At 37.8% G+C, this 24,251-nt stretch overlaps 1 protein-coding gene across 4 annotated transcripts in view; it reads left to right on the top strand.

Annotated features, from left to right (window-relative positions):
* faf (ubiquitin carboxyl-terminal hydrolase-like faf) overlaps positions 1-24,251 on the top strand; it is a 1,326,265-nt gene that overhangs the window by 1,210,028 nt on the left and 91,986 nt on the right. For all 4 annotated transcript variants that reach the window (XM_090382082.1, XM_090382083.1, XM_090382080.1 and 1 more), the window contains one exon: positions 14,218-14,321. In XM_090382082.1, coding sequence (XP_090238208.1) covers positions 14,218-14,321 — 104 coding nt within the window. The remainder of the gene's footprint in view (positions 1-14,217; positions 14,322-24,251) is intronic.

The following is a 24,251-nucleotide window of genomic DNA, read 5'->3' as shown; positions in this document are numbered from 1 at the left end:
AGCGTCTTCATCATCATCCAGGCTTTTGAATTCCACATCCAGTACATAGGCTGTATATTCTTGTTATGTCCTCTCAGAGCTCTTGGGTTCTGTGCATGTAAAATTAGGCCAGGCTTTGTCATATGGCCTGCTGCATTGCTGCAAACTACCAACATAACCCGATCTCATGCCACCTTGAATTCTGCGGCCTTCTTCTCTTCAACGGTTATGTAGGTGCACCGAGGCATCTTCTTCCAGAATAATGCTGTCTCATTGGCATTGAAAACGTGTTCAGGTTTATAGCCCTTTCTCCTCAACTCTTGAGTTGTGCAGGGTAGGCCTTAGCAGCCTCGTGATCAGCTGAAGCAGACTTGCCTATAATCTTTACATTACAGAGAGAATAATGCCTCTTGAATTTCTGGAACCAGCCTTTGTGGCAATGAAAGTGGTTTCCGCAGTGCTGCTGGTACAGGGGGTTTGCGGCGCCTCTATAGCCAGGTGGACAGGAGCAGCAGTGCATAGCACATGCTTCTTGATTAGGCCAGGGTTCGAAATCGTGACCACCAAATACAGAGGATGCGGAAAGGTCGGCGAATGACAACCGCATATTCCCGGAGCAATATGGCCTTAGTTGCTAATGCTCCTAAAAACCAAATAACAAACAAACAAATGGGGTTTGCTGCTAAAATCTGTTGTAAAGAATGAGGACCTCAGCAGAAATCATACCAGTGTGAACAGGCAAGTTTTTCTTGTGCTGGTCTTCGAATCAAATGAATTATAATAGTGCATTCTCCATTTTTAACATCACTTTATAACATACGTAAGCTGTTTATTTAGCAGTAGGAATTCCACCACTTTGCACTGTCTCTCTCATCTGTTCCTTGTTCCCTTATGTATCATACAGTACTTTCGTTGATGCCAAACATGCGGCCTATGGCCTCGTATGTGAGCCCTTCTCGACATTTATCTAGAATCCGCTTTCTTGGCCCTTTTAGGCTTTTGTCCATCACTGAATGCATTTCATTTAGAATTCATGGATATTCACATAAGCAGAGGTAATATTTTAAGCACAAGTACCTAATGCAGACACACACACACAATGCACAACATCACATGCTGTCGTACTTGGATGACGATCACTGCGAGCCTGAAACGAAAACTATTACATTAGGGTCACCTGGTAATTTCTTACATATACCCATGTGTATTGTATCTGCAAATTGTGTGTTTTCTCTGTTCAGTTTGCCTGTTTTGCTGGACAAAAACCAACCAGTTTCTTTTGGGGGGGGGGGGGGAGAACCTTGCTATCCACACCTGAGACTGGGTAACTCAGCCACGGAGTGAACAAAGCTCATAAAAGTTCCTCATGTCATCAGCAAAATTTGAACCCGAGCCTTTTCCAACTGGTGTGGGGAGGATGGTGATGATATCACCGTGCTACCCGTGCAGATATTGCGAGACTGAAGACACACAACATACTCCACCATCACCCGGGATGAATTAATAAATTTTGCGACCGCCAACACGAATCCGTGAATATGGAGACCCAACTCTACTAGTACAGACAAAACCAAGTTCTACCAGAGAAGATCACGTTCATTACTATTTGCTCGAACATCCAAATAAAATGGAATTAGAGAACCTCCTCATCATGCATAACTGTGTATTTACAGAATACTAATGCCCAGAAAAGAGGCAACGTGCTCTAGTCCTGGCTTTTCCAAAATTTGGGAAGGTATGCAGAAGTGAAAATACTGTTGACCGATTGCACTCCTCAGCTATATAAGGAGGGTATTAGAAGAAATGGTAAAGTACCACACTAGTTTCTTTAAAGAAAACAACTAGTTTAGCTGAGAAAAATGCGTGTTTAGACTTACAGATCCATCTGAGATCACTTAGTGCAAGTGAAAGAAAAAATTGAAAATACCTTTGTCAAAAAGAACATCTAGTATCAGTATATTTTAATATCAAAAAAGCATATGACACTGTGTGGAGATCATGCAGGATTACAGGGACATTTCCTACATTCATGCAGTTTCATGATGAGTAGAAAACTGAATATTAAACTCCATTTCAAAAACAAGGAGTTCCTTTTTCTTAATTTGAAAATTAGGAGCCTTGGGAGCCACCCTCTTTGCCATAGTAATAAACACTATCACAATTTAACTTTCACTTACAATGTTGTATATATATATATATATATATTGGAAGTAGATGATTTTGGCATATCCAGCCAATAGCAGCACGTGAGAACAGTAGAGTGGCAATTACAATGTGCAATTGACAAAATGGACCAATGGGCCCAAAGAAATGGATTTGGGATAACAACATGAAAAATGGTCTGTGCACTTTTGCTGAAAATGCTCTCTCAATATGGGCATCTTTAATTTGCGAGGAAACATCACTGAATGCACCATATACAGATGAGGTTCCAGACTAATGCCATAAGAATCTGGTATATTTGACATGCTGCAACCCATCAAAATTCAGAAAGGGGGATCTTGTTAGTTTTGAGGCCCAGCTTTAATGCACCACTTTGTCCCCCTGCTTTGATAAGAGTGGAGCTGGGATAGCTTGCCCAAATTCTGTTGGTCAGTGGTGAGTGTCACTATGCATAAGCCATGTCTGTACCTTTGTGGTCTGAAGAACAGAATTCAGGCTGGCAGAAGTGCGGATATGGTGTCTGGGTATCCCTAGACCCTTCTCCCAAGCACTTTATTGTTTACAAGGTAGGGAATGTCCCTTTAGGCTTCATGGTGGGTGGGAAGCCCACCCACCATGCCTGGTCTTCCTGGGGGCACTGGAACAAAACAAAAGAAAGTGAATAAACTAAAGTCGTATTCTGGGATTCCGGCAGAGTCCGTACCAGAAAACAATTACTTTGAGAGTAATGCTATCACTACAGTAAAAAGGCTCAGAATGGAAGAAATACTAGGACAAACACCAACATTATTGATAATTCATTCCACTAGCAAAGAACCTGTAGGGATGGTGTCATCCTTCTGTATGCAGAAGGGTTTGTAGATGCCTGTAAATTGGTTCAGTTTATTACAAAATACATTCTAATGATATTTTAGAATAAACCAAACTAAAAAACATACAGAACAGCATCTCTGACCCACCTCTCCTGGGAAAATTCGGATTACAATTACCGCCATAAGACAATACATTTATCATATGGCACGATCTTCAAATGGGTTCTTCTTGAAGTGTCAGAGGAAGAAATCTGTTCTAAAATGAAATCACACGGAAATAACAGCTGTAAAATGAATATTCGTGTGTAGGGATGGGAATCTGGTCCTCACCAGAGATCTCGTCCTTACTTTAAAGTCTGTTTAATGTCTCCTAATTCTGTTACGGCTCGGTACTTGAACTGCCCTCTAAGGCCTTATATACCAAATCCTTAAGTGTCAAAAATATGGACATTCAAAATGGCCCATTGTGGTGCTCTTGCATATGCTCAGTGTGGGTGGAAAAGATGATGGAATCATATTCAGCTCCAAACCCTGGTGTTCATCAGTTGCCAAGCAGAATACCTTGCATACTCACAAATGTACCAGTGCTGAAAGGAAGAGAATGAAATACAAAGATTCAAAGAAAAGCTGAACATGTCTTAGCAGGTGGTGAGAAAAGCAGGTAAGCCAGTAAATAGCAACAACCCGTAAAATGCTGAAAAAGTTGCAAGGAAGAATTCTGTTGGAACACAAACTGAAATGACTTTTCCACCAACAGAGTCATTCCTTTCTATTGCATGCTATTTATTGAGCTCTCAGAAACTCACACAAAAGTCATGGTAAGTTATTAGTCCCATATCAGTTCCTCCTCGTAATGCTCCATTGTTTAGAAAATAAAGTGATAAAGAAATACCATAAAAATAATAAATAAATAAAACCTGAACAGCAAGACAAAACACAAACGGATGTCAAAGTTAAGGAGGTACCAGATGACTTATCCTTTGAACTTATTTTTGGAAGAAGAAGAAGAAATGGACCCAGATCAATGTTTTTTCTCTCCAAAGAAGTATAGATCCAGGATTGAAAAAATGCCCTCAGTCCTTTGGAAGCTCACAGACAAATGCAAAAAAATCTAAATAATGGCCACTTCGAAATTTCCACCATGGATTTGCAATGTAGTCCATTATAACAATCATCATATCAAGGGGAAATCATTAACTCTAGAAACCTGCAACTTCCTGCCAGGGAGCTGAATATAGCGAATATACTGTATTCGGTATTTGGGCATAAAGTCAAATTACACAAAGATATGCATATCTTTATGTAGTTTGGTTGTTGTGTAGATGATGTAATGTGTAAGCATAAACCAACTTGTTTTTGCTTACAGAGACATATTTATAGGCCAGTGAATTATGTGGGACAGAATCGGGAATAAAGCTATTTATATTTTGTTATTTGGTTTTTTTTTAGGAGCATTAGCAACTAAGGCCATATTGCTCCGGGGATATGCGGTGGTCATTTCCTGACCTTTCCGCAAACTCCGTATTTGGTGGTGACAGGCTCGAACCCCGGTCTAATCAAGAAGCGTGTGCTACGCACTGCTGCTCCTTCCCACCTGGCTACAGAGGCGCCGGGAATAAAGCCCCTCCTTCCCATTGATGGTCACAATCCTTATGGTTAACTGTACTCCCTTACAAACTATGTCACTTGATACAAATCTAGAGGTGGAAGCAATTTGCTTTGCATAGAGTTTCTCCTGACTATTTACTCTGGTATTAGTATCACTATTAGTAAATGACTAATGATGCAAGAAAGCAAGCTTTTACAGCATCAGCAAGAAAAAAAAAAAAAAAGAATCCCACACCACCTGTTCAGCAACTCCAATAGTTTGTCTAGTTCTTTTTTGAAGTTATTCACATTACCCAATTTGAATTTATGCCCATGTGTGTAGTCTGAGCAAGAGAAGGCCTACCATCAGTGTTAAGCTTGCTCAGTCAAATCAAAACCTTAACCACCTCAATCAGATCACCTAACATGTGTCTAGTCTCCAGACAGCTGCAAATTGCAGTGAAGCCTTTCTTGGTAAGAACACCTCTGTTCCATTCACCAATCTTGTAGCCCTTCTCTGTACTAGTTCCAGCAGCTCCACATTCTTCCTAAAATGAGGCCTCCAGAAATGTATGTAGTACTCAAGATGTGGCCTGACCATTGTCTTATACAATAGTATGATCACCTCCTCCTTCCTAGCAAAATCCTGTATATCATTTACAAAACCTTATGAGCTGTCCTGGCAGCCTGTCTGCAATACCCAGATAATTTTCATATGTGACTGTACTAAGTCACAAGTTTTGTTTTCCACTACCCTGAGTATTGTACCACACAGTTGTGGTACCATATGTGTGGTACCTTGCATCTGTCAAAGTTAAAATTCAGTTGCATTTTCTCAGCCCATCTGCCTAATTTTTTTAGATTTTTTTGCGGTAGCTTACCGTGATTACTGTCATTAACCATCCTGCCAACCTATATATCATCTGCAATCTTAGACATTAAGCCTGAATATCATTAATAAATATAGAAAACAACAAACAGACTTACCTTTGCATTGAACCATCGAGGACTCCACTAATAACATTAATCCACAAAGAGCAGTGGCCATTGATAACCACTCTTATCTTCTCTCCACTCAACCATTCCTTTAGCACAACAATAACTTGCCTTTAATGCCACACTGCCGCAATTTGTACAGCAGCCTTATATGTGCAACAGTATCAAAAGCTTTCCAATAAAACCCAAGTAAATGATATAAAAATTATTTTTTACATCCAGTTCCTTTGTCGGCTAGTATCCTATCAAATTGGTCAGGTAAGTTTGCCCCTTAACAATGCTCTGACTGCAGTATAACTGCATTTCTATCTAGATGGTTCTGTATTATTTCTTTAACTAGTGACACTATTATTTTCCTTGCAGCAGAAAGAACTTAAGCTAACAAGTTTGTCCTTTCTACTGCAAGTTCTTTATACTTAAGTTCATTTCTTTGTAAATTGGGGATACATCTCCAGTCCACCTGACCTCCCCTGAATCCAAAGATGCTCTTATAATTATGGCTTAGGCTTTGCTTACCTCCTTTGCTGCCTCTCTTAATGTAATTAAATAGATCCCATCCACCCTTGGTGCCTTTTTTTTTTTGTGTTTAGTTCTTTTCTATTTCTTTTCCACTTTCCTCTCAGTTATCACAAATTCATCATTTACCATCACCTAGGCAGGCCTTGATGATGTCATTAAGCAATTGCCTTCCCCGTTTTTACTGCTAGGGGATTTTAATGGATATGATTGGCTATGGGATAGTCCTGATTTCAGTGAAAGGAGTCAGTCTCTCCTGAGTGTAATCAAAAGCAATAACTCTTGACCCTTCTAATTGTTGCTTCTATCACCTTCTGCATATCTGCATATCCATATATTTACAGCAATTTATCTCTCTGTATAATCCCTCTTGCCTCCCTCTTCCGCATATGTACATGAAAGGTTGATGAAAACCTTTACGGTAGTGATTATTATCGCTTCCCCTGTGGTATCTACCCTTTGCAATGAGAGACCATATCAGATGTTGAGAGTACCATGGTGGAAGATTGATCAGACTAACTGCAGTTGCTTTTGTTTGTTCAAGCAGCAGCAATTGCAGTTCCACAGAGATACTTTGGTTTCCACTATTTCTAAAACAGTGGTGGAATACAAAATGCACTGGAGCAAGAAAGGTACAGAACAAGGCATGGGGATATTTCATTGGAATTCTACCATAAATTGTCTAACAGCTTTCAAATATGCATGCACCAGTGCACGTTATGTGAAAGTTAATAGGAATACTCGATGCACTTCACATCTTCCATCACCTGGGTGGCCAAACCCAAGGTTATCCAGGACAAAATTCAGAAAATGAAGGGCAAATACATATCATTACCCTCCTCATCAATCGTAGAACCTAATGAATGTGCAATTGCCAACACACTATCAATGGCATATACTAGTGTCCTCTGAAGCAGCTTACCTTCCAGGAATTCTGTTCCTCAAATTTTTACAAAAGAGCAGTTTTCTGAACTCCTAGCATAAAGCAATAGCCTTTATCTTTCCCAAACCAGCAGCAGATCCAGAAATACTGAACAATTAGTGTCTTTATTGCTCTGGTCAACTACTTGTGTAAAGTCCTGTAAATAATGGCAATGCTCGATTTATATGGTTGGTATTTCAAAGCTAACAACCTCCATTTCAGGACATGGTGTGGCATCCAAAGGAACAACTCAGCACTCAACTGTTTAAGTGAAGATATCTATTCTGGTTGCATTCCTGAAATGTAAGCATCAGGTGTCAGTTTCCTTTGATATGGAAAAAGTGTATGACACTGCTTGGTGAGTTGGAATTTTAAAAGATGTACCTTTGATCCTAGGGGCACATTGCCGTTTTTAATAAAAATAAGTTCATGTACGATCCTCTCTCTCTCTCTCTCTCTCTCTCTCTCTCTCTCTCTCTCTCTCTCTCTCTCTCTCTCTCAGCCATTTTGCTAATAGGAGGAAGGTCCCCAAGTGTCATAGTATCATTTCTAATATTACAGTTTTTGCTGTCAAAGTTAATTTTATTACTGAATAACTTCCTCCAACTGTAAACAGTGCTGTCTTCTTCATTTGATGACTTTAGTATCTTTTTGTAGTCTAGCAACATGAGTCATCAGAAAACAATTAACTATTTTTAAAGCTTTGTAACTTGTTACTCCGTTTTCGCTTGCGCGTATCGTGTTACTTGCGGTTTGTGTGTGCCATGTTCTTTGTTATTGATTTGCTTATACTGTTTTAAATTTTAACCTCCACCCACAAATGTCAGTGAACAGAAATTTCAACTAGTTAGTATGTACATATTACAGTACGTATTAATTATTCCGATTATCACGTTATATTCTTCTTATTTTAACATATCATTTAATTATTTAATTGGTAAGGTAATAAATGGTAAATTTGTGCTTAATATATCTTTACTTTTATAGCCTGTGGATAATATTCCTCCTATTTTTGCTATTTAGAATCACTGTTTAATAGAATTAAAATTCAATTCACAAACGTGATCACAATGACCAGTGCTTACTACACATCGTATAGTGAATGGTACTTTACTATGGTGAGTCCATCGTAACATGATTTGATTGTACAGTGAACCAGTTGTAAAGCGGGGGTCCATTGTATTTTTAACTATATACGTGAAAATTCGGATAATTGGGGCAGCCGCTGAATAGGACCAAAATGCACTAGTCCCGATGTGTTCCAAATAACTGGAATCGACTGTAATATAAAATTCACAATTTTTAAAATTCCAATTTTAACTTAGTTTTTATTTTTTGTGTGTGTGTGTGAAAATAAAAGACAGAAAAACCAAGTTTTCGCACAAAAATGGTGAAGCTCTTTTTTGTAAACTTTATTATGATGGTGTGATAGAAAAGGAGCCAAATCAAGTAAAAAGGACAAGTCACTTTCCAGGTCTCGGTCTCATTGAGTTGATACCAGCAATCTGTAGTAGAATTACGAAAATCCAAGCTGCTCTGAGGAGATCTGCTCACTATTAGGTTGGTGGCCTAGTAATGTGGTCACTTAGTATACAATGGTATCAAAGGATTTAGTTGTATCTTTCTCGCTATATATAAATAATTATAAAACAAATAAAACTACAATAAAAACCCTACAAATAGTAGGAGTGAACCTTTAAAATTGTTCCAGTTGTTTTCTTTACTGTATTAAAAAGATGCTGCACATTAAGAAAGATCTATAGGGAAGTGGAGGCCAGACGTTTATCAAATCCTGGAAGGGAACTAAATGATATTGTAATAACTGAGAGCAAAGTGGAGGAGAAATTGTTGGAGTTAAATATATAATAAAGGCACCTGGGGACTTATCTGGTTATATTAAAGGAGACAGCAAACCCTTAGCCATAATTATGAAAGCTTCCTTGGACTCAAGGGAGGTCCCCATGGACTGGAGACATGCTGATTTGACCTCAATTCACAAAGGGGAATCAAAGAGTGACACGAGTAATTACAGACCTGTTAGTTTGACTTCTGCTCCAGGGAAAATGATGGTGTCACTGGTTAAGGAAACAATGCAGAATCATCTAGACAAGACTACACTTATAGTTCAGACACAGAATGGATTTGTTAAGGGTAAGTCTTGTCTGACAAATTTGAATGGATACTATGATGTGGTCATGAAGGAATTGGATGCAAAAAATAATTTTGATACCATATACTTGGATTTTAGGAAAGATTTTGATACTGTTGCACATGGAAGAATACTGTAAAAATTGGAGCAGTATGGCAAGTTGGGCAAGTTGCTACAATAGATAAAAGGATGGTTGAATGGGAGAAGACAGAGAGTGGTAATCATTGGATATGGCTCTTCGTGAACTAATGTTATTAGTGGAGTCCCTCAGGGTTCGGTGTTGGACCCATTGTTGTTTTCTGTATTTATCAATGATATTGATGAAGGTATATCAGGCTTAGTGTCGAAGTTTGCAGCAAAGTTTGGCAGGGTTGTTAATGACAGTAATGGCAGTGTGCTACTGCAACAGGATCTATATAATTTGGGCATATGGGCTAAGAAGTGGCAACTGAATTTTAACATTGCCAACTATAAAGTACCGCATATGGATAGCAGTAACCCCAAGGTATCATTACAGGGTATCATTTCAATTCTCCACTGCAGGGTAGTGGAGAATTGAAAATGACCTATGTGCAGTCAGATATGAAGTTTCTGAGCAGTGCAAAAAGGCTGCAAGAGTAACTCATGGGGTCTTGTTAATAATATACAGGAATTTTGCTAGCAGGGATGAGGTGATTGTCCCTTTGTATAAGGCAATGGTCAGGCCACACCTTGATTACTGTATACATGTCTGGAGGCCTCATTTTAGGAAGGATGTAGAGCTGCTGATATGTGTACAAAGAAGGCATCAGATTTTTGAGTGGAACAAAGGGTTGCTCTTGGCAAGAAAGGCTTCTTAAGTTCTGCATATTGCAGCGTCTAGAGACTAGGCATCTGCAAGGTGATCTAATTGAGGTGTATAGGGCCTTGAATGGATTGAGCAAGCTCCATTGCTGATGGGATTCTTCCTCTTGCTCAGATCGCCCACTTGAGGGGACAAATTCAAATTCAGGAAATACAATTGTAGAATAAATGTGCAGAAATTTGCCTTTAGCCAGCGGGTGGTTGAAAGTTCCATCTGTTGTAGTGGAGGTGAACAACTTAAATAAGTTCAAGGCAGAACTAGACAAGTGTTTGAAGTGAATGGGAAGTTTGTTTGTTGTTTTTTTTGGTTGATTTTTTAGCTTGATTTCTTGCATCATATGCATCTACTTATGCTAAATCTCTTGTTAGTGTATGGAAGAGGGGTAAGAAACTTGAAGCCATATCTTCAAAAAGGCCTCTAAGGTTGGGAGAGTAATACATATCCAGAATTTAAAACAAATACACCAACCGTTTAACTATAATGGTTTAATACTGAAAATTATAAAATGTACCAAACGATACTATACTGTAAAATAATATATGCAAAAAACTGATTTACAAAATAATATATGCGATGAAACTTTAATATACAATAAAATATAAATAAAATATTTAAAATACAATAAAATTAAAAGCGATAAAACATTGACTGAAGCTTTCGGAGGCTTCTGCCTCCTTTCTCAACAACAATGATGTTTAAGCAACACATCCTTAAGTAACAGGCTCACATCACACGTGGTTGACCAGGCGCATGCTCAATATTTCTTCCATACGATCCAGAACCGGAAGCGGCTCGGGAGCGTGGAAATATAAAAGGCTCGTCTTTTGCCAGGACCACGGCTTCCAGTAGTGGGTGAAATCGAACACCCCCTATCCCTATTCATACTATTGTTCTCAGACGAGCAAACTATCCATGAACTCTCTAGCCACTTACGGTCCCAGAACCTATGCGCCCGGTCAAGGATGACAGCATTCACAGGGGAGACCTGATGAAGTTTCTCCCAATAATGCTCAGCAATGGCGGACTTATTGAACTCTGCAGTCCGTATAGCTCGCATGTGCTGCCCCAGACGGTCTTTTAGTCGCCGTCCTGTCTCCCCCACATAACATTCCCCACAATCCGGGCATTTGATCTCATATACGACCCCACTACTGGAATCCCCAGGAATGGGGTTCCCTATGTGCCTGTGACAACACTGTGTGCAACCTCAGGCCCGGAAGTTGCACACTTCCGGGCCTGAAGGTCACGTAGCATTCTTGAAATTCGATCTGACAAGCCCGGATAGTAGGGAATATAAACTGTGGCGACTGGAACGGACGGTGTTCCATGATTAGGCTCCACGCCTCTATTATATTTATCAATGACCCTCTGGGGGTAACCGCATTTCATAAGATCCGCCCTGACTTGCCCAATTTCTCTCTTCTCTCTCTCTCTCTCTCTCTCTCTCTCCCCCCCCCCTCAGAGGTACTACAATGTGTCCGTGCCCTGGCCACACTGTTTTTATGCTGCACAGTCTGTGCTGACCTATAATGGGTGTACTGGCTCCTACACATGGGCTTCCTAAACACTGTAGTACTAAGCTTGGAGCCTTCTCTACTCACCATTACGTCCAGGAATGGGTGGGAACCATTCACTTCTACCTCTGAGGTGAACTGTATAAAAGGAGAGAAATCATTGAGAAAGCTAACTACATCCTCTTCTCTCCCCTTTTGCACCAAAGTGAATGTGTCACGTATCTCTTCCACTTGCACATAGGGAACTCCAAACTTGTAAAAACCCTATTCTCTAACTCTTCCATTGCCAGGTTTGCGACAATAGCGCTAATAGGAGAACCCATAGCTGTGCCGTGAACCTGTTTGTACATCACTCCTTTATATAGCAAAGTCGTACTCGAAAGACATAATTCTATGCCACAGCATATATCCTCTACACTTAGGTGCGATCTAGTACTTAGGGTATCATCTCTTTGTAGTGCCACCTTTACACCTTGTATAGCCCATTACTTGGGCTATACAAGTAATAACGAAACCACATCTAGCGACACCATTATTTCATTCTCCCTTACATTTTGACTTTTAACGAAGTTCACAAAATCCACACTGTCTTTAACAACAAACATGGACCGTCCCACTATAGGAGAAATCAGCTGCGCCAGGAATTTTGACAAAGCATAGGTAGGGCTCCCAATAAAAGAAACAATGGGTCATAAAGGGACCCCAACCTTATGTGTTTTCGGCAGCCCATAAAACCTGGGCAGCTGACACCCCGTTGCATGCATAGACCAGTACTTTTCTTTAGAAATCTTACCCGTTTTTAACCAGAGCTGTAAAATCTTATTAACATGTTGTTCTAAACCGGCTAGAGGATTTCTGCGGATGATCTTGTATGTATTATCATCCTGTAATAAGTCTAGGGCTTTTTTATGATAATCATCACTGTTTAATACTACTGTGGATCTACCCTTATACGCCGGAAGAACCACAATATTTTCATCCTGCTTAAGTTCCTTTAACGCTTTCATTTGATTACGTGTGAGATTAGAGGTAGCCTTTCTGGCCTGAAATAGGATGGCTGAGGCACGAATTGCCCTCTCGATACCCATAACTGTCTCAGTGATCGGAGGTTTAGGGCGTAACAAGGCAAACTTAGGTCCTAAAGCCAATACCCCTTCTTGCTCTGTAGTTAAAGGTTTACCACTCAGATTCTGAATAAAATTAAATTTATTAACCCTATACATATTTGCCTGTTCTTCCAATAATGTATTGAATTTGCTAATGTGCCTCATCTTATATAAATGTGCAATCCTACCAACCCTATTATGAACTAACATCCTGACACATGTTAAATGTAAAGAGGATAGTCTACTACTAATATTACCTAGAGATACACCAATCAATCTCCTATTGCATCTTAAATCATCATGGAATTTCTGTATCCAAGTGTTCAACACCTTCTTCTGATACCACGTAATAATCCTCATCATTCGCACATCCTCAAACAGTGCTTTAATCCTAAATCCATGCGGAATGAGTCCATGTTCCCTACAACGATACACAAATCTTGGGTGTTGTTGCTACTTAACCTCTCCTATGCTGCACTTCTGAAACTGCCGGATGTGTTGCAAAACTGTATGGCCATAAACACTGACAATATCTTCAAAAAGGCCTCTAAGGTTGGGAGAGTAATACATATCCAGAATTTAAAACAAATACACCAACCGTTTAACTATAATGGTTTAATACTGAAAATTATAAAATGTACCAAACGATACTACACTGTAAAATAATATATGCAAAAAACTGATTTACAAAATAATATACAACAATTTATATTATCGTATATTTAAAATACAATAAAATTAAAAGCGATGAGACATTGACTGAAGCTTTCGGAGGCTTCCGCCTCCTTTCTCAACAACAATGATGTTTAAGCAACACATCCTTAAGTAACAGGCTCACAGCACACGTGGTTGACCAGGATGACGTGGGGAGACAGGACGGCGACTAAAAGACCGTCTGAGGGAGCACATGCGAGCTATACAGACCGCAGAGTTCAATAAATCCGCCATTGCTGAGCATTATTGGGAGAAACATCATCAGGTCTCCCCTGTGAATGCTATCATCCTTGACCGGGCGCATAGGTTCTGGGACCATAAGTGACTGGAGAGTTTGTGGATAGGCTCGTCTGAGAACAATAGTATGAATAGGGACAGGGGTGTTCGATTTCACCCCCTACTGGAAGCCGTGGTCCTGGCAAAAGACGAGCCTTTTATATTTCCACGCTCCCGAGCCGCTTCCGGTTCTGGATCGTATGGAAGAAATATTGAGCATGCGCCTGGTCAACCACGTGTGCTGTGAGCCTGTTACTTAAGGAGGTGTTGCTTAAACATCATTGTTCTTGAGAAAGGAGGCAGAAGCCTCCAAAAGCTTCAGTCAATGTTTTATCGCTTTTAAAGTATTGTATTTTAAATATTTTATTTATATTTTATTGTATATTAAAGTTTCATCGCATATATTATTTTGTAAATCAGTTTTTTGCATATATTATTTTACAGTGTAGTATCGTTTGGTACATTTTATAATTTTCAGTATTAAACCATTATAGTTAAACGGTTGGTGTATTTGTTTTAAATTCTGGATAACTTGAAGCCATTTTCTTAAGAAGTTGTGAATTAATAATACATGGTGAAATCATATTAAATCACAAGTATTGAATAGTTTGATAATTCTGCTTTCTTTTAATGTAATAGGGACAAGCCCCACTTCCTAATCCACATGCAGGAGACCAAGTTTGTCCAGAATACTTAATGACAATACAGCAAGAGGTTGCAGATATGCTATACAATAAAGCAAGGTAAGTTTCCAACATGTGTTAAAATAAGAAATTTTCATCTTGCCTCCATTCAGTTTGTTTGTTTGTTTGTTGTTTGGTTTTTAGGAGCATTAGCAACTAAGGCCATATTACTCCGGGATATGCGGTGGTCATTCCCTGACCTTTCCGCATCCTCCATATTTGGTGGTGACGGGCTCGAACCCCGGTCTAATCAAGAAGCGTGTGCTATGCACTGCTGCTCCTTCCCACCTGGCTACGGAGGCGCCCTCCATTCAGTGTTGACCAAGTCATAGGTTCATCAATGTTAGGGCATCTTTAAATGAAAACAATTAAAATTTTACAGAATTTAAAAATATTTTCAACCACTTAGCCCTTGTCACAGCCTATACAAGTTAGACCTATCTAGGAACAACACAGTATAAAAAAAAAAAAAAAAGATTACATGCAGAGACTCTCACGGTACTCAATTTTAGGAGCATGCCACCACTCCCAGTCTCATAACAACTCTTGTCATTTCTCACATTTAAACATTAAAAATATAATCGTCAAAAGAAAAACAATAAAACCTTGTAAAATAAAAAGCACAATAAAAGTTCAATTAAAAATAATTTATATACAAAAAAAGAATGTATACATTATTTACACTTTTTCACATTTTAAGCATCACTGTTTTCACCTCAAATTTTTGTTGCCCTCTCATGAAAACTGCTCAAAGATAAACAGAGCTCACACTGATAAACACTGCTGCATGGAGCTCTCAAGGTCAAGAAATAAACAATTGAAGGCAGTGTCGACAGCGTGTAAAGATTTAATTTATAAATTCCCAGCATTTACTCCTAACTCATGACATCAACATAAGTGATTTGTGAAAAGACAAATAAAAAAAAAACTGAGTGAAAAACAACTATGAGTTTAAAAACATCGAAAACCACGCAGAGCGGTGTAATCTTTTAAAAGTAAAATGAAATTCATCAAATATCAGCTCTCACCAGAATAGCATACATTGAAATTTGTGCAAATTGCAATGCGTGCTATTCATTGAAATCATTGTGGTTACAGAATGTTTTTTGTATATCCTTTTATGGACACTTTTCACAAACAAAATTTGTTTTGTTTTCATGTTTTGAATATAAAATATTCCCTTTTTATTATCAGTGTTTGTCTTCATTCTTTTACTTATTTTGTTTATTGAAAGGTATGTGATGAATGCTGGGTTTCTAATTTTTGTTTGCTCTTGAGAAACTAGCTCAGGGTAATTGCTTCTTATACATCAACATCAGGAGAAGAATAATCACTTTGTTATGGATGATCTTCAGATTTATCTTCAACCAATCCAATGGTATCTTCATCAGAAATATCGAGCAGCTTTTTGAGTTTCATGTTCAAGGGGTTCCTCTGCCTTTCTTTTACTCTTATACAAGAAAACAAAAAAACAAACTAATGTTTCTGTACACAGCTAATAAATAAGTCTTGTAGTTGTACTGTATTACTGTTGTGAAGAAAACATTATTTGCAACTCACTAAAGTGATGCAACCATGCAATTAAATTTCAATCTTATATAACTATTAACAGGTCACATTTCACCTGCATGTCCTAGGCGTATAAATTTTTACCACCCACTTATTGTAGCAGCTATTTAATTATTTCCTCCACCTTTGTGCCCAAAATCAGGAAAGAAAAAATACAAAAGAAGGAGCATCTCAACAATACTGAATATAGAGATATTATCCAAATTCTATTGTAAAAGCATTAAATCCATTTCTAATTCTTGATTGGTAGTAAGATACAGTACTTTCTTTCACTTAGTAATGTACCAACAACTAGTATAAACTGTACAAAGCAACATGAGTAACTAGCCACAGAAAGTGTCAGAATTCAAGAACAAATCGAAGTGTTATGTAATTGCTACCACTGCACTTCTGTAAACTTTCATAACGCACAAAAGTGATAACGTTAAGTGATGTGCTAGGCGCATTATAGCCACAGCAGCTTATGTGCCGTTAAACCCCCCATAACACACACAACTGAAGTGCTGATTACAATAAACAGTTTTTTTTTCTATGTATTAGTGCATATTTAATCAGAACTTCACAAAACCTATAACATTAAACAAACGATAACATTATTCCTGATCACAATAAATGGTATGCACTGTATTTGATTTTACTATATTGCTTTCTCATTTTTTATTTATCTTCTTTAGAATTATTCAGTACTGTTATAACCATATAATAGGAATATTATTAGTATTCTGTAATAGGTAGATTTTTTGTACTTAATTATATGCAAAAAACTGTAAATATGAATGTAGATAACAAAAATTAAATTCTCTTTCAAAAAATGCATAATTAATAATAGGAATTGGTCTTGTGGCCAACTTGCTGCGACAACCCCCATGGCCCGTAACCATCAGAATAGAATTTTATCTGTTTTGATCCGTAGGCAAAAGAGATTAGATTCCTCTATGTTAAAGTAAAGCCATGAAGAAAACATTGTCCACTTGCTGGCAACCAGCACTAATAGCTGCCTGTTGCTGTTTTGAATTACTCGATGCCAGCACTAGTTACCGAAAGGAAGAAAAACTTCTATGTTATTTCTTATATTTTCTAATTTATTGTAATTTATGTGATTTTTTTTTTTATTGATTTGCAATTATGCCAGTGATTTTGTTTATTATTGCTTTATTTTTGTTTATTCTATGGATGTTATTGCTGAAACTTATGATGCATTAGTAAAAAGATGGACCAGTGTAATTTTTTTTTTTTTTTTTTTTAGAAAAGATTGTAAATAATCCCCAGTGAAAAGAATATTACACTACGTGTTATTGGAATAAAAATATATATTTGGAGAAAGCAGTGTCCATGATAATAATTTTAATTTCAAAATGCATATTAGAACCTTTTGATAAGGCAAATAAACAAATACAAGTTGTTGATGCTAATCTAATTCATTACAAATTTATACAGATCATCAATGGAATACTTGTCTGAACTAAAAGTTGTCCTCAGTTTTATTACTATAAAGTGAAATCAGTTGCTTAGTAAAGAATATTCCTCAGAATATAAAGAAGTCAAAAAAAAAAAAAAAAAAAAACTGAGAATTTCAGTGAGGAAATGCAAATAAGCAAATATGTTAGAAAAAGTGAAAAGTTTGAAAATAAAAGTTCATTTATCAAAAAAAAAAAATTTAGTTTCATTGAAAATTTAAAAGAAAAAAAAAAAAAAGCACAAAACGAAACTGTATTAGAAATTCCTAAAGAAATTTGTAGTTATGTTAATAATTTAGAAAAAAATCTCTATAAGAGATTATTGCATTTCAAGGGTTATATTAGCATCAATAAAAAATTATACTTTTAGATATATTTAAATTGTTGGAGAAATAATTAAAGCAGTGCTTGGCTTTAAGTCCTCATACTTTGTACCTTTTTTTTTTTTATATATTTTCAATGAAACTAAATTTTTTTTCACAAATGAGCTTTGACTTTTCCCTTTCTCTAACATATTATTTGCCTACTTGCATTTCCTCACTGAAATGCAGATTTTTTTTTTTTTTTTTTTTTAGTTTCTTTACATTCTGAGGAATATTCTTTACTAAGAAACAGATGACAATAGGAGGGTGATATAGGTCTGATGATCACAATGAACAACTGTACAGAGAAATAGAGTGGACCAGTAAATCAGATTGTCTTATAATGGGGGATTTTAACTTCCCAAATATTGACTGGAATTTGTGGATTTGTTACTCACACTAGTAAGACTTTTGTGGATATATTGGGTGATTCTTTTCTACAGCAGCATGTTTGAGTGGCAACCACAGGGAGTAATGCTCTTTATCTGTTTATCAGCAGTGATTATTCGTGCTCTAAGAATCTGCAGATTAAGGAACTGTGAACAAAGATCACTACCACTAGGTGGTAGTGATCTCTGTGTGAACTTCTTTTTACTTTTTTAAGCTGTGATCACAACCACTAGGTGGTAGTGATCACAGTGTATTGATGTGGGATTTGCTTAAAAATGTAACTACCATCAAGGGTAAAGGAAAGAGTTTTTGCTTTTGTAAAGGTGACTACAGTGGTGTCAGACAGTTTTTAAATTCTATACAGTGGGACCAACTGATGATATTACCAACACCAAATTCTAAAGGAAAAGCATTCAAGGAAGTAATCTTGGAAGCTATTAGGCTTTTTGTACAAAGTAAGAAATACTGTTCAAGGTTTAGACCTAAATGGATGTTAGATGAACTAATGAGTCTTCTAACAGAAGAAAAATGCATGGGATGCATATAAATTATCATTCGACACAGAAGCTCATGGTAGATATAAGTTAGTCTGTAATAAAGTCACAAAGGAAGTTAGGCAAATGAAGGCAGATTACGAGAAATCTTTGGCAAAGGTTGCAAATAAAAACATCATCAAAGACTTATTTACTTATGTAAACTCTCAAATGAAGGAAATTAATCAGATTGGTCCACTTAATGTTGATGATTCGGCTGTTGCTGATACTGCTCAGGTAGCTGACAAACTTAATGAGTATTTTGCATCTACATTCATACATGAAGAGTTATTTAGAGAGGGTAATGCCAGACGTTTATTAAACTCTAACAGGAAGCTAAATGATTTTGTAATAACTGAGAGCAAAGTGGAGGAGAAATTGTTGAAATTAAACATAAGAAAGGCACCTGCGGTGGATGGCATCTATCCAGTTATATTAAAGGAGGCACCAAAGGAAATAAACAAACCCTTAGCCATGATTTTGAGAGCATCCTTGGATTCACAGGAGGTCCCCATGGACTGGAGATGTGCAAATGTATCCCCAGTTCACAAAGGGAGGATCAAAGGGTGACACGAGCAATTGCAGACCTGTTAGTTTAAATTCTATTCCAGGGAAAATCATGGTTAAAAAAGCATTGCAATATCAACTAAATAAGACTACAGTTATAGTTTAGAAACAGCCTGGGTTTGTTAAGGGAACTCTTGTCTGACCAGTTTTATTGGATACTACGATGAGGTCACAAAGGAATTGGATGAAAAAAATAATTTTTATATCATATATTTAGATTTCAAGAAAGCTTTTGCACATGGAAGACTGCTGTACAAATTGGAGCAGTATGGCGTTAGTTGCAATTTGCTGCTATGGATCTGGATGGTTGAGTGAGAGAAGGCAAAGAGTGGAAATCATTGGGATTGCTCTTTGTGGACTAATGTTATTAGTGGAGTTCCCGGGGTTCATTGTTGGGCCCATTATTATTTTCTATATTTATCAATGATATTGATGAAGGTATATCAGGCTAATGGCCATATTTTCAGATGATACAAAGGTTGGCAGGGTTGTTAATGATAGAAATGACAATACCCTACTGCAACAGGATCTAGAAAAATTGAGTTGAGAGGTGGCAACTATAGTTTTTACTTTGACAAATACAACTTACTACATATGGGTAGCAGCAGGGCTGTAGGGGAAGGTATATGCCGTTTACCCTCTTGATTTTTTTAGGTGAATAGCTTATACCTTCTGGTTTTTGAAAGAGTTGAAAAAACAAATACAGTATTATTAAAATATTTACTGAAAATTTAAAAATAAATTTATTAGAATTTGATTCTTAGGCAATACGTATAGTATTTATTATTTTTAATATACATGCCGTATATATAAATAAGTAAATACGCCATGTATATATACAGGTATACACCTTATATCCTCTGGAATTCGATTAATAAGCACAGCATATACTCACTGCATATGCAACATTCACCTAATATACCTTCTGCTAATTTTACTTCTACAGCACTGGGTAGCAGTAACCCAAGAATAATGTACTAACTGTGCTGTACTACACTCAGGGTAGTGAAGAATGAAAAAGACCTGTGGGTAATTGTGCAGTCAGTTATGAAGTTTTCTGATCAGTGCAGACAGGCTGTCAGAGCAGGTCATGGAGCCTTGTCAATGATATACAGGAATTTTGCTAGCAGCGATAGAGAGGTCATTGTCCCTTTGTATAAGATGAAGCCTGACCAGATGTTGCTCATCTGGAGGCTAGGTATCTGCGAGTTGATCTGATTAAGGTGTGTAAGGCCTTGAATGGTTTGAGCAAGCTCAGTGTTGATAGTTTTTTCCTCTTACTCAGATTACACACCCAAGGAGGCATAAATTCAAATAGAGGAAAGACAGTTGCAGAATAGATGTGCTGAAATTTGCTTTTAGCCAGCAGATGGTTGATTGCTGGAACAAGCTTCTATCTGTCATTGTGAAAGTTGATAGCTTAAATTAATTCAGGGAAGAACTAGACATACTTTTAGAGAAAGTGGGATTTTTTTTTTTTTTTTTTGCTGAATAATAAGGTTGCTTTCTTGCCTCATATGCCTCTGCTAAAATGTTAATTTACTAACATACATTGGGTAGTGCAAAAGCATCATTTTAATATGCATTAAATTCACAAGGAACACAAACATAGGGTTGTACCCTATGGTGCCTACCTTCCCACAAATGAAGGAACAGTAATTCTTGAAATGGTGCCATCTGGGCAGAGGCAGTCAAAACTGAGAATAAATAACAATGAAATTCTCAACAGGGCAACTAATTTTATTCCAAAGTTCATGACTAGGCAACTCGTTGTAGGATTTCACAATGTGAAATGTTATAATGATGATGACATTTGTGAAAATGTGTTCCTTATGAATTTACCACATATTAAAATGATATTTTGAACTACAGTCAGTTCTGCTATAACATGGCATGTAGTAGTAGTAGTAGTAATGGCATGTGATGCAAGAAAGCATGTGTATGAGCTTATGCAGCATCAGCCAAAAAAAAAAAAAAAAATATCACACCATTCCCTCCAAATGCCTGTCCAGTTCCTCCTTAAATTTATTCAACCTATCGACTTCCACAACGACAGATGGAAGTTTGTTCCAGCAATTAACCACCCTCTGGCTAAAGGCAAATTTCCATACATCTATTCTACATCTGACTTTTCTTAATTTGAATTTATGCCCCTTAGGTTCGTAATCTGAAAAAGTGGAAGGATCCCATCAGAATTCAGCGTGCTCAACCCATTCAAGGCCTTATATACCTCAATCAGATCACCGTGCAGGTGCCTAGTTTCCAGCCACTGCAATTAGCACAACTTAAGCCTCTCTTGGTAAGAGGATCCCTTCATTCCCCTCACCAATCTTGTTGCCCTTCTCTGTACACGCTCAAGTAAATCTACATCCTTCCTAAAATGAGGCCTCCAGACCTGAACTCAAGGAGTGGCCTGACCATTGCCTTATACAGAGGGATAATCACCTCCTTTTCCCTGCTAGCAAAATTCCTATATATCATTGACAAAACCCCATGACCTGCCCTGGCAGCCTGTCTACATTGCTCAGAAAACTTCATATCTGCCTGCACAATTACTCCCAGGTCCTTTTTCATTTTCTACCACATTAAGTGTAGTACCACACAGTTGGTACATTTCTCTGGGGTTACTTCTACCCATATGCAGTACTTTGCATTTGTCAAGGTTAAACTTCAGTTGCCACTTCTTAGCCCATCTGCCCAAATTATCTAGATCCTGTTGCAGTAGCACACTACCATTACTGTCATTAATAACCCTGCCAGCCTTTGTATCATCTGCAAACTTCGACATTAAGCCTGATATACCTTCATCAATATCATTGATAAATATACAAAACAACAGAGGACCCAACACCGAACCCTGTGGGACTCCACTAATAACATTAGTCCACAATGAACAGCACCCATTGATTACCACCCTCTGTATTCTCCCACTTAACCATCCTTTTATCCATTGTAGCAACTTACCCTTAATACCATTCTGCTCCAATTTGTACAATAGTCTTTCATGCGCAACAGTGTCAAAAGCTTTCCTGAAATCCAAATAGATGATATCAAAATTATTTTTTGCATCCAGTTCCTTTGTAACCACATCATAATATACTATCAAATTTGTCAGACAAGACTTTCCCTTAACAAACTCATGCTGTGTCTGAATTATTGCTGCAGTCTTGTCTAGATGATCCTGCAATGCATCTTTAACCAGTGACTCCATTATTTTACCCGGAACAGACGTTAAACTAACTGGTCTGTAATTACTCATGTCACCCTCCGATCCCCCTTTGTGAATTTGGGATACATTTGCACATCTCCAGTCCATGGGAACCCCCCCTGAGTCCAAGGATGCTCTCATAATTATGGCCAGGGGTTTGCTTAGTTGCTTTACCGCCTCCTTTAATATAACTGGATAGATCCCATCCACCCCAGGTGCTTTTCTTATGTTTAACTTCAACAATTTCTCCTCCACTTTGCTCTAAATTATTACAAATTCATTAAGTATTCTGCTACAATTTGATAACCTTCTGCCATTTCCAAACCTTAATAATTCCTCGTGTGTGTGATTGTAGATGCAAAATACCCATTCAGTTTGTTTGCTATCTGGGCAGGATCATCAACAGTCGATCCATCAATATCAAGTGGACCAATCAGATTCATCCCCTTTCTTTTAGAGTTTATATAAGTAAAGAAATCCTTGCTATGTTTCTTAGCATCCTTTGCCAAGGATTTCTCGTAATCTGCCTTCGCCTGCCTAACCTCCTTTGTGACCTGATTACAGACTAGCTTATGTCTGCCATAGGCTTCTGAGTCGCTTGATAATTTATATGCATCCCATATAAATTCTTAACATTTTTCTTCTCTGTTACGAGTCTCATTAGTTCATTTGATAACCATTTCAGCCTAAACTTTGAACAATATTTCTTAATAGGTATGAAACTTTTAGTAGCTTCCACGATTAATTCCTTGAATGCTTCCCACTTATAATTTACTGTTGGTAACATCGTCAGTTTATCCCACTGTACAGAATTTAAAAACTTTCTGAGTCCACTGTCTCAGAAAGTTTTCCTAAGAATCTCTTTCTTTAGGAACATTCTTTAGGAACACATTCCTAAAAAATGTGTTCCTAAGAATCTCCATGTTATGGTATTTCATGATTTAAAAATAACAGGGCTTATGGGAAAAAATGTGGATAGGGACAGAGCACTCAAAAAACGTCTGGTAAGTAAAACACTAAAAAAAGTTAAAACCCAATAAAATTGCTAACACAAATTTAAACATCTTGGTCCTTGAGGTTATCACAGACATTCTCTTAGATATGCTGGACAAGATGTACTTGCTACCTGGCAGTCTAAAACACTGATGGAACTGATATTTGGGTGACATTCACGTCATGTGGACCCAATTTCGGTGAAGTCCGGACGGTCTGTGACAGCCAAATCCTCTGCTTGCACCTTCACGATGGTGGGACTGTTAGTAATCCAGGTATAACCTCTATGCAGAAGCACACTGTCAGTGACTACCCAGGTGTGAACCAACGTAAGCAGGGGTCGAGGTGTGGCACCCACACCACATGGAGGAATGCCACCCCTCTGTGTTACCAGGCAATACTAGGTGGTAGATGACTCTCATCAACCGGTGCAATACCACCACTTTGATTATTGGAGGCTTGAAGTGGTGGAACCCATGTTTAGTCTCCAGAGCTAAGTTCCGGTCAACCCTTCCCCACCTCTTCCATCATGCAGTATGAATGATGACTTTTGAGGATATGATGAACATTTTGGCGAGATCCAATCTTCCTTACATTTCGAGGGTACAGCTCTAAAACGGTGTTCGTAGGCCTGCTGCTAGTTAGTACACCGGACCGAACCTGTTGATAATTCTTTAGGAGGCTTCCGGATCAGCTAGTGTATAATCTTGCTACCTCTACTCTGCCATATAGTGACTGAAGGGAGTCCGAGTTGTGTGTTTGCTGAGAGCATTGTCAAGGCCACGTTATGTCAAGGATCTGTATATATTCTTACCCTGTATATGCCATATCCAAAAATTTCATTACTTCATACAGCATGGCCCCCCTCCCTTTTTCTTACTATTGAATACACCATGAATTGTCAAACTAAT

This window comes from Mastigoproctus giganteus, chromosome 9 (genome assembly GCF_048544385.1).
Source record: "Mastigoproctus giganteus isolate SK-2022 chromosome 9, ASM4854438v1, whole genome shotgun sequence".
Lineage (NCBI taxonomy): Eukaryota > Metazoa > Arthropoda > Arachnida > Uropygi > Thelyphonidae > Mastigoproctus > Mastigoproctus giganteus.
This window is presented reverse-complemented; position numbering and strand designations above follow the sequence as displayed.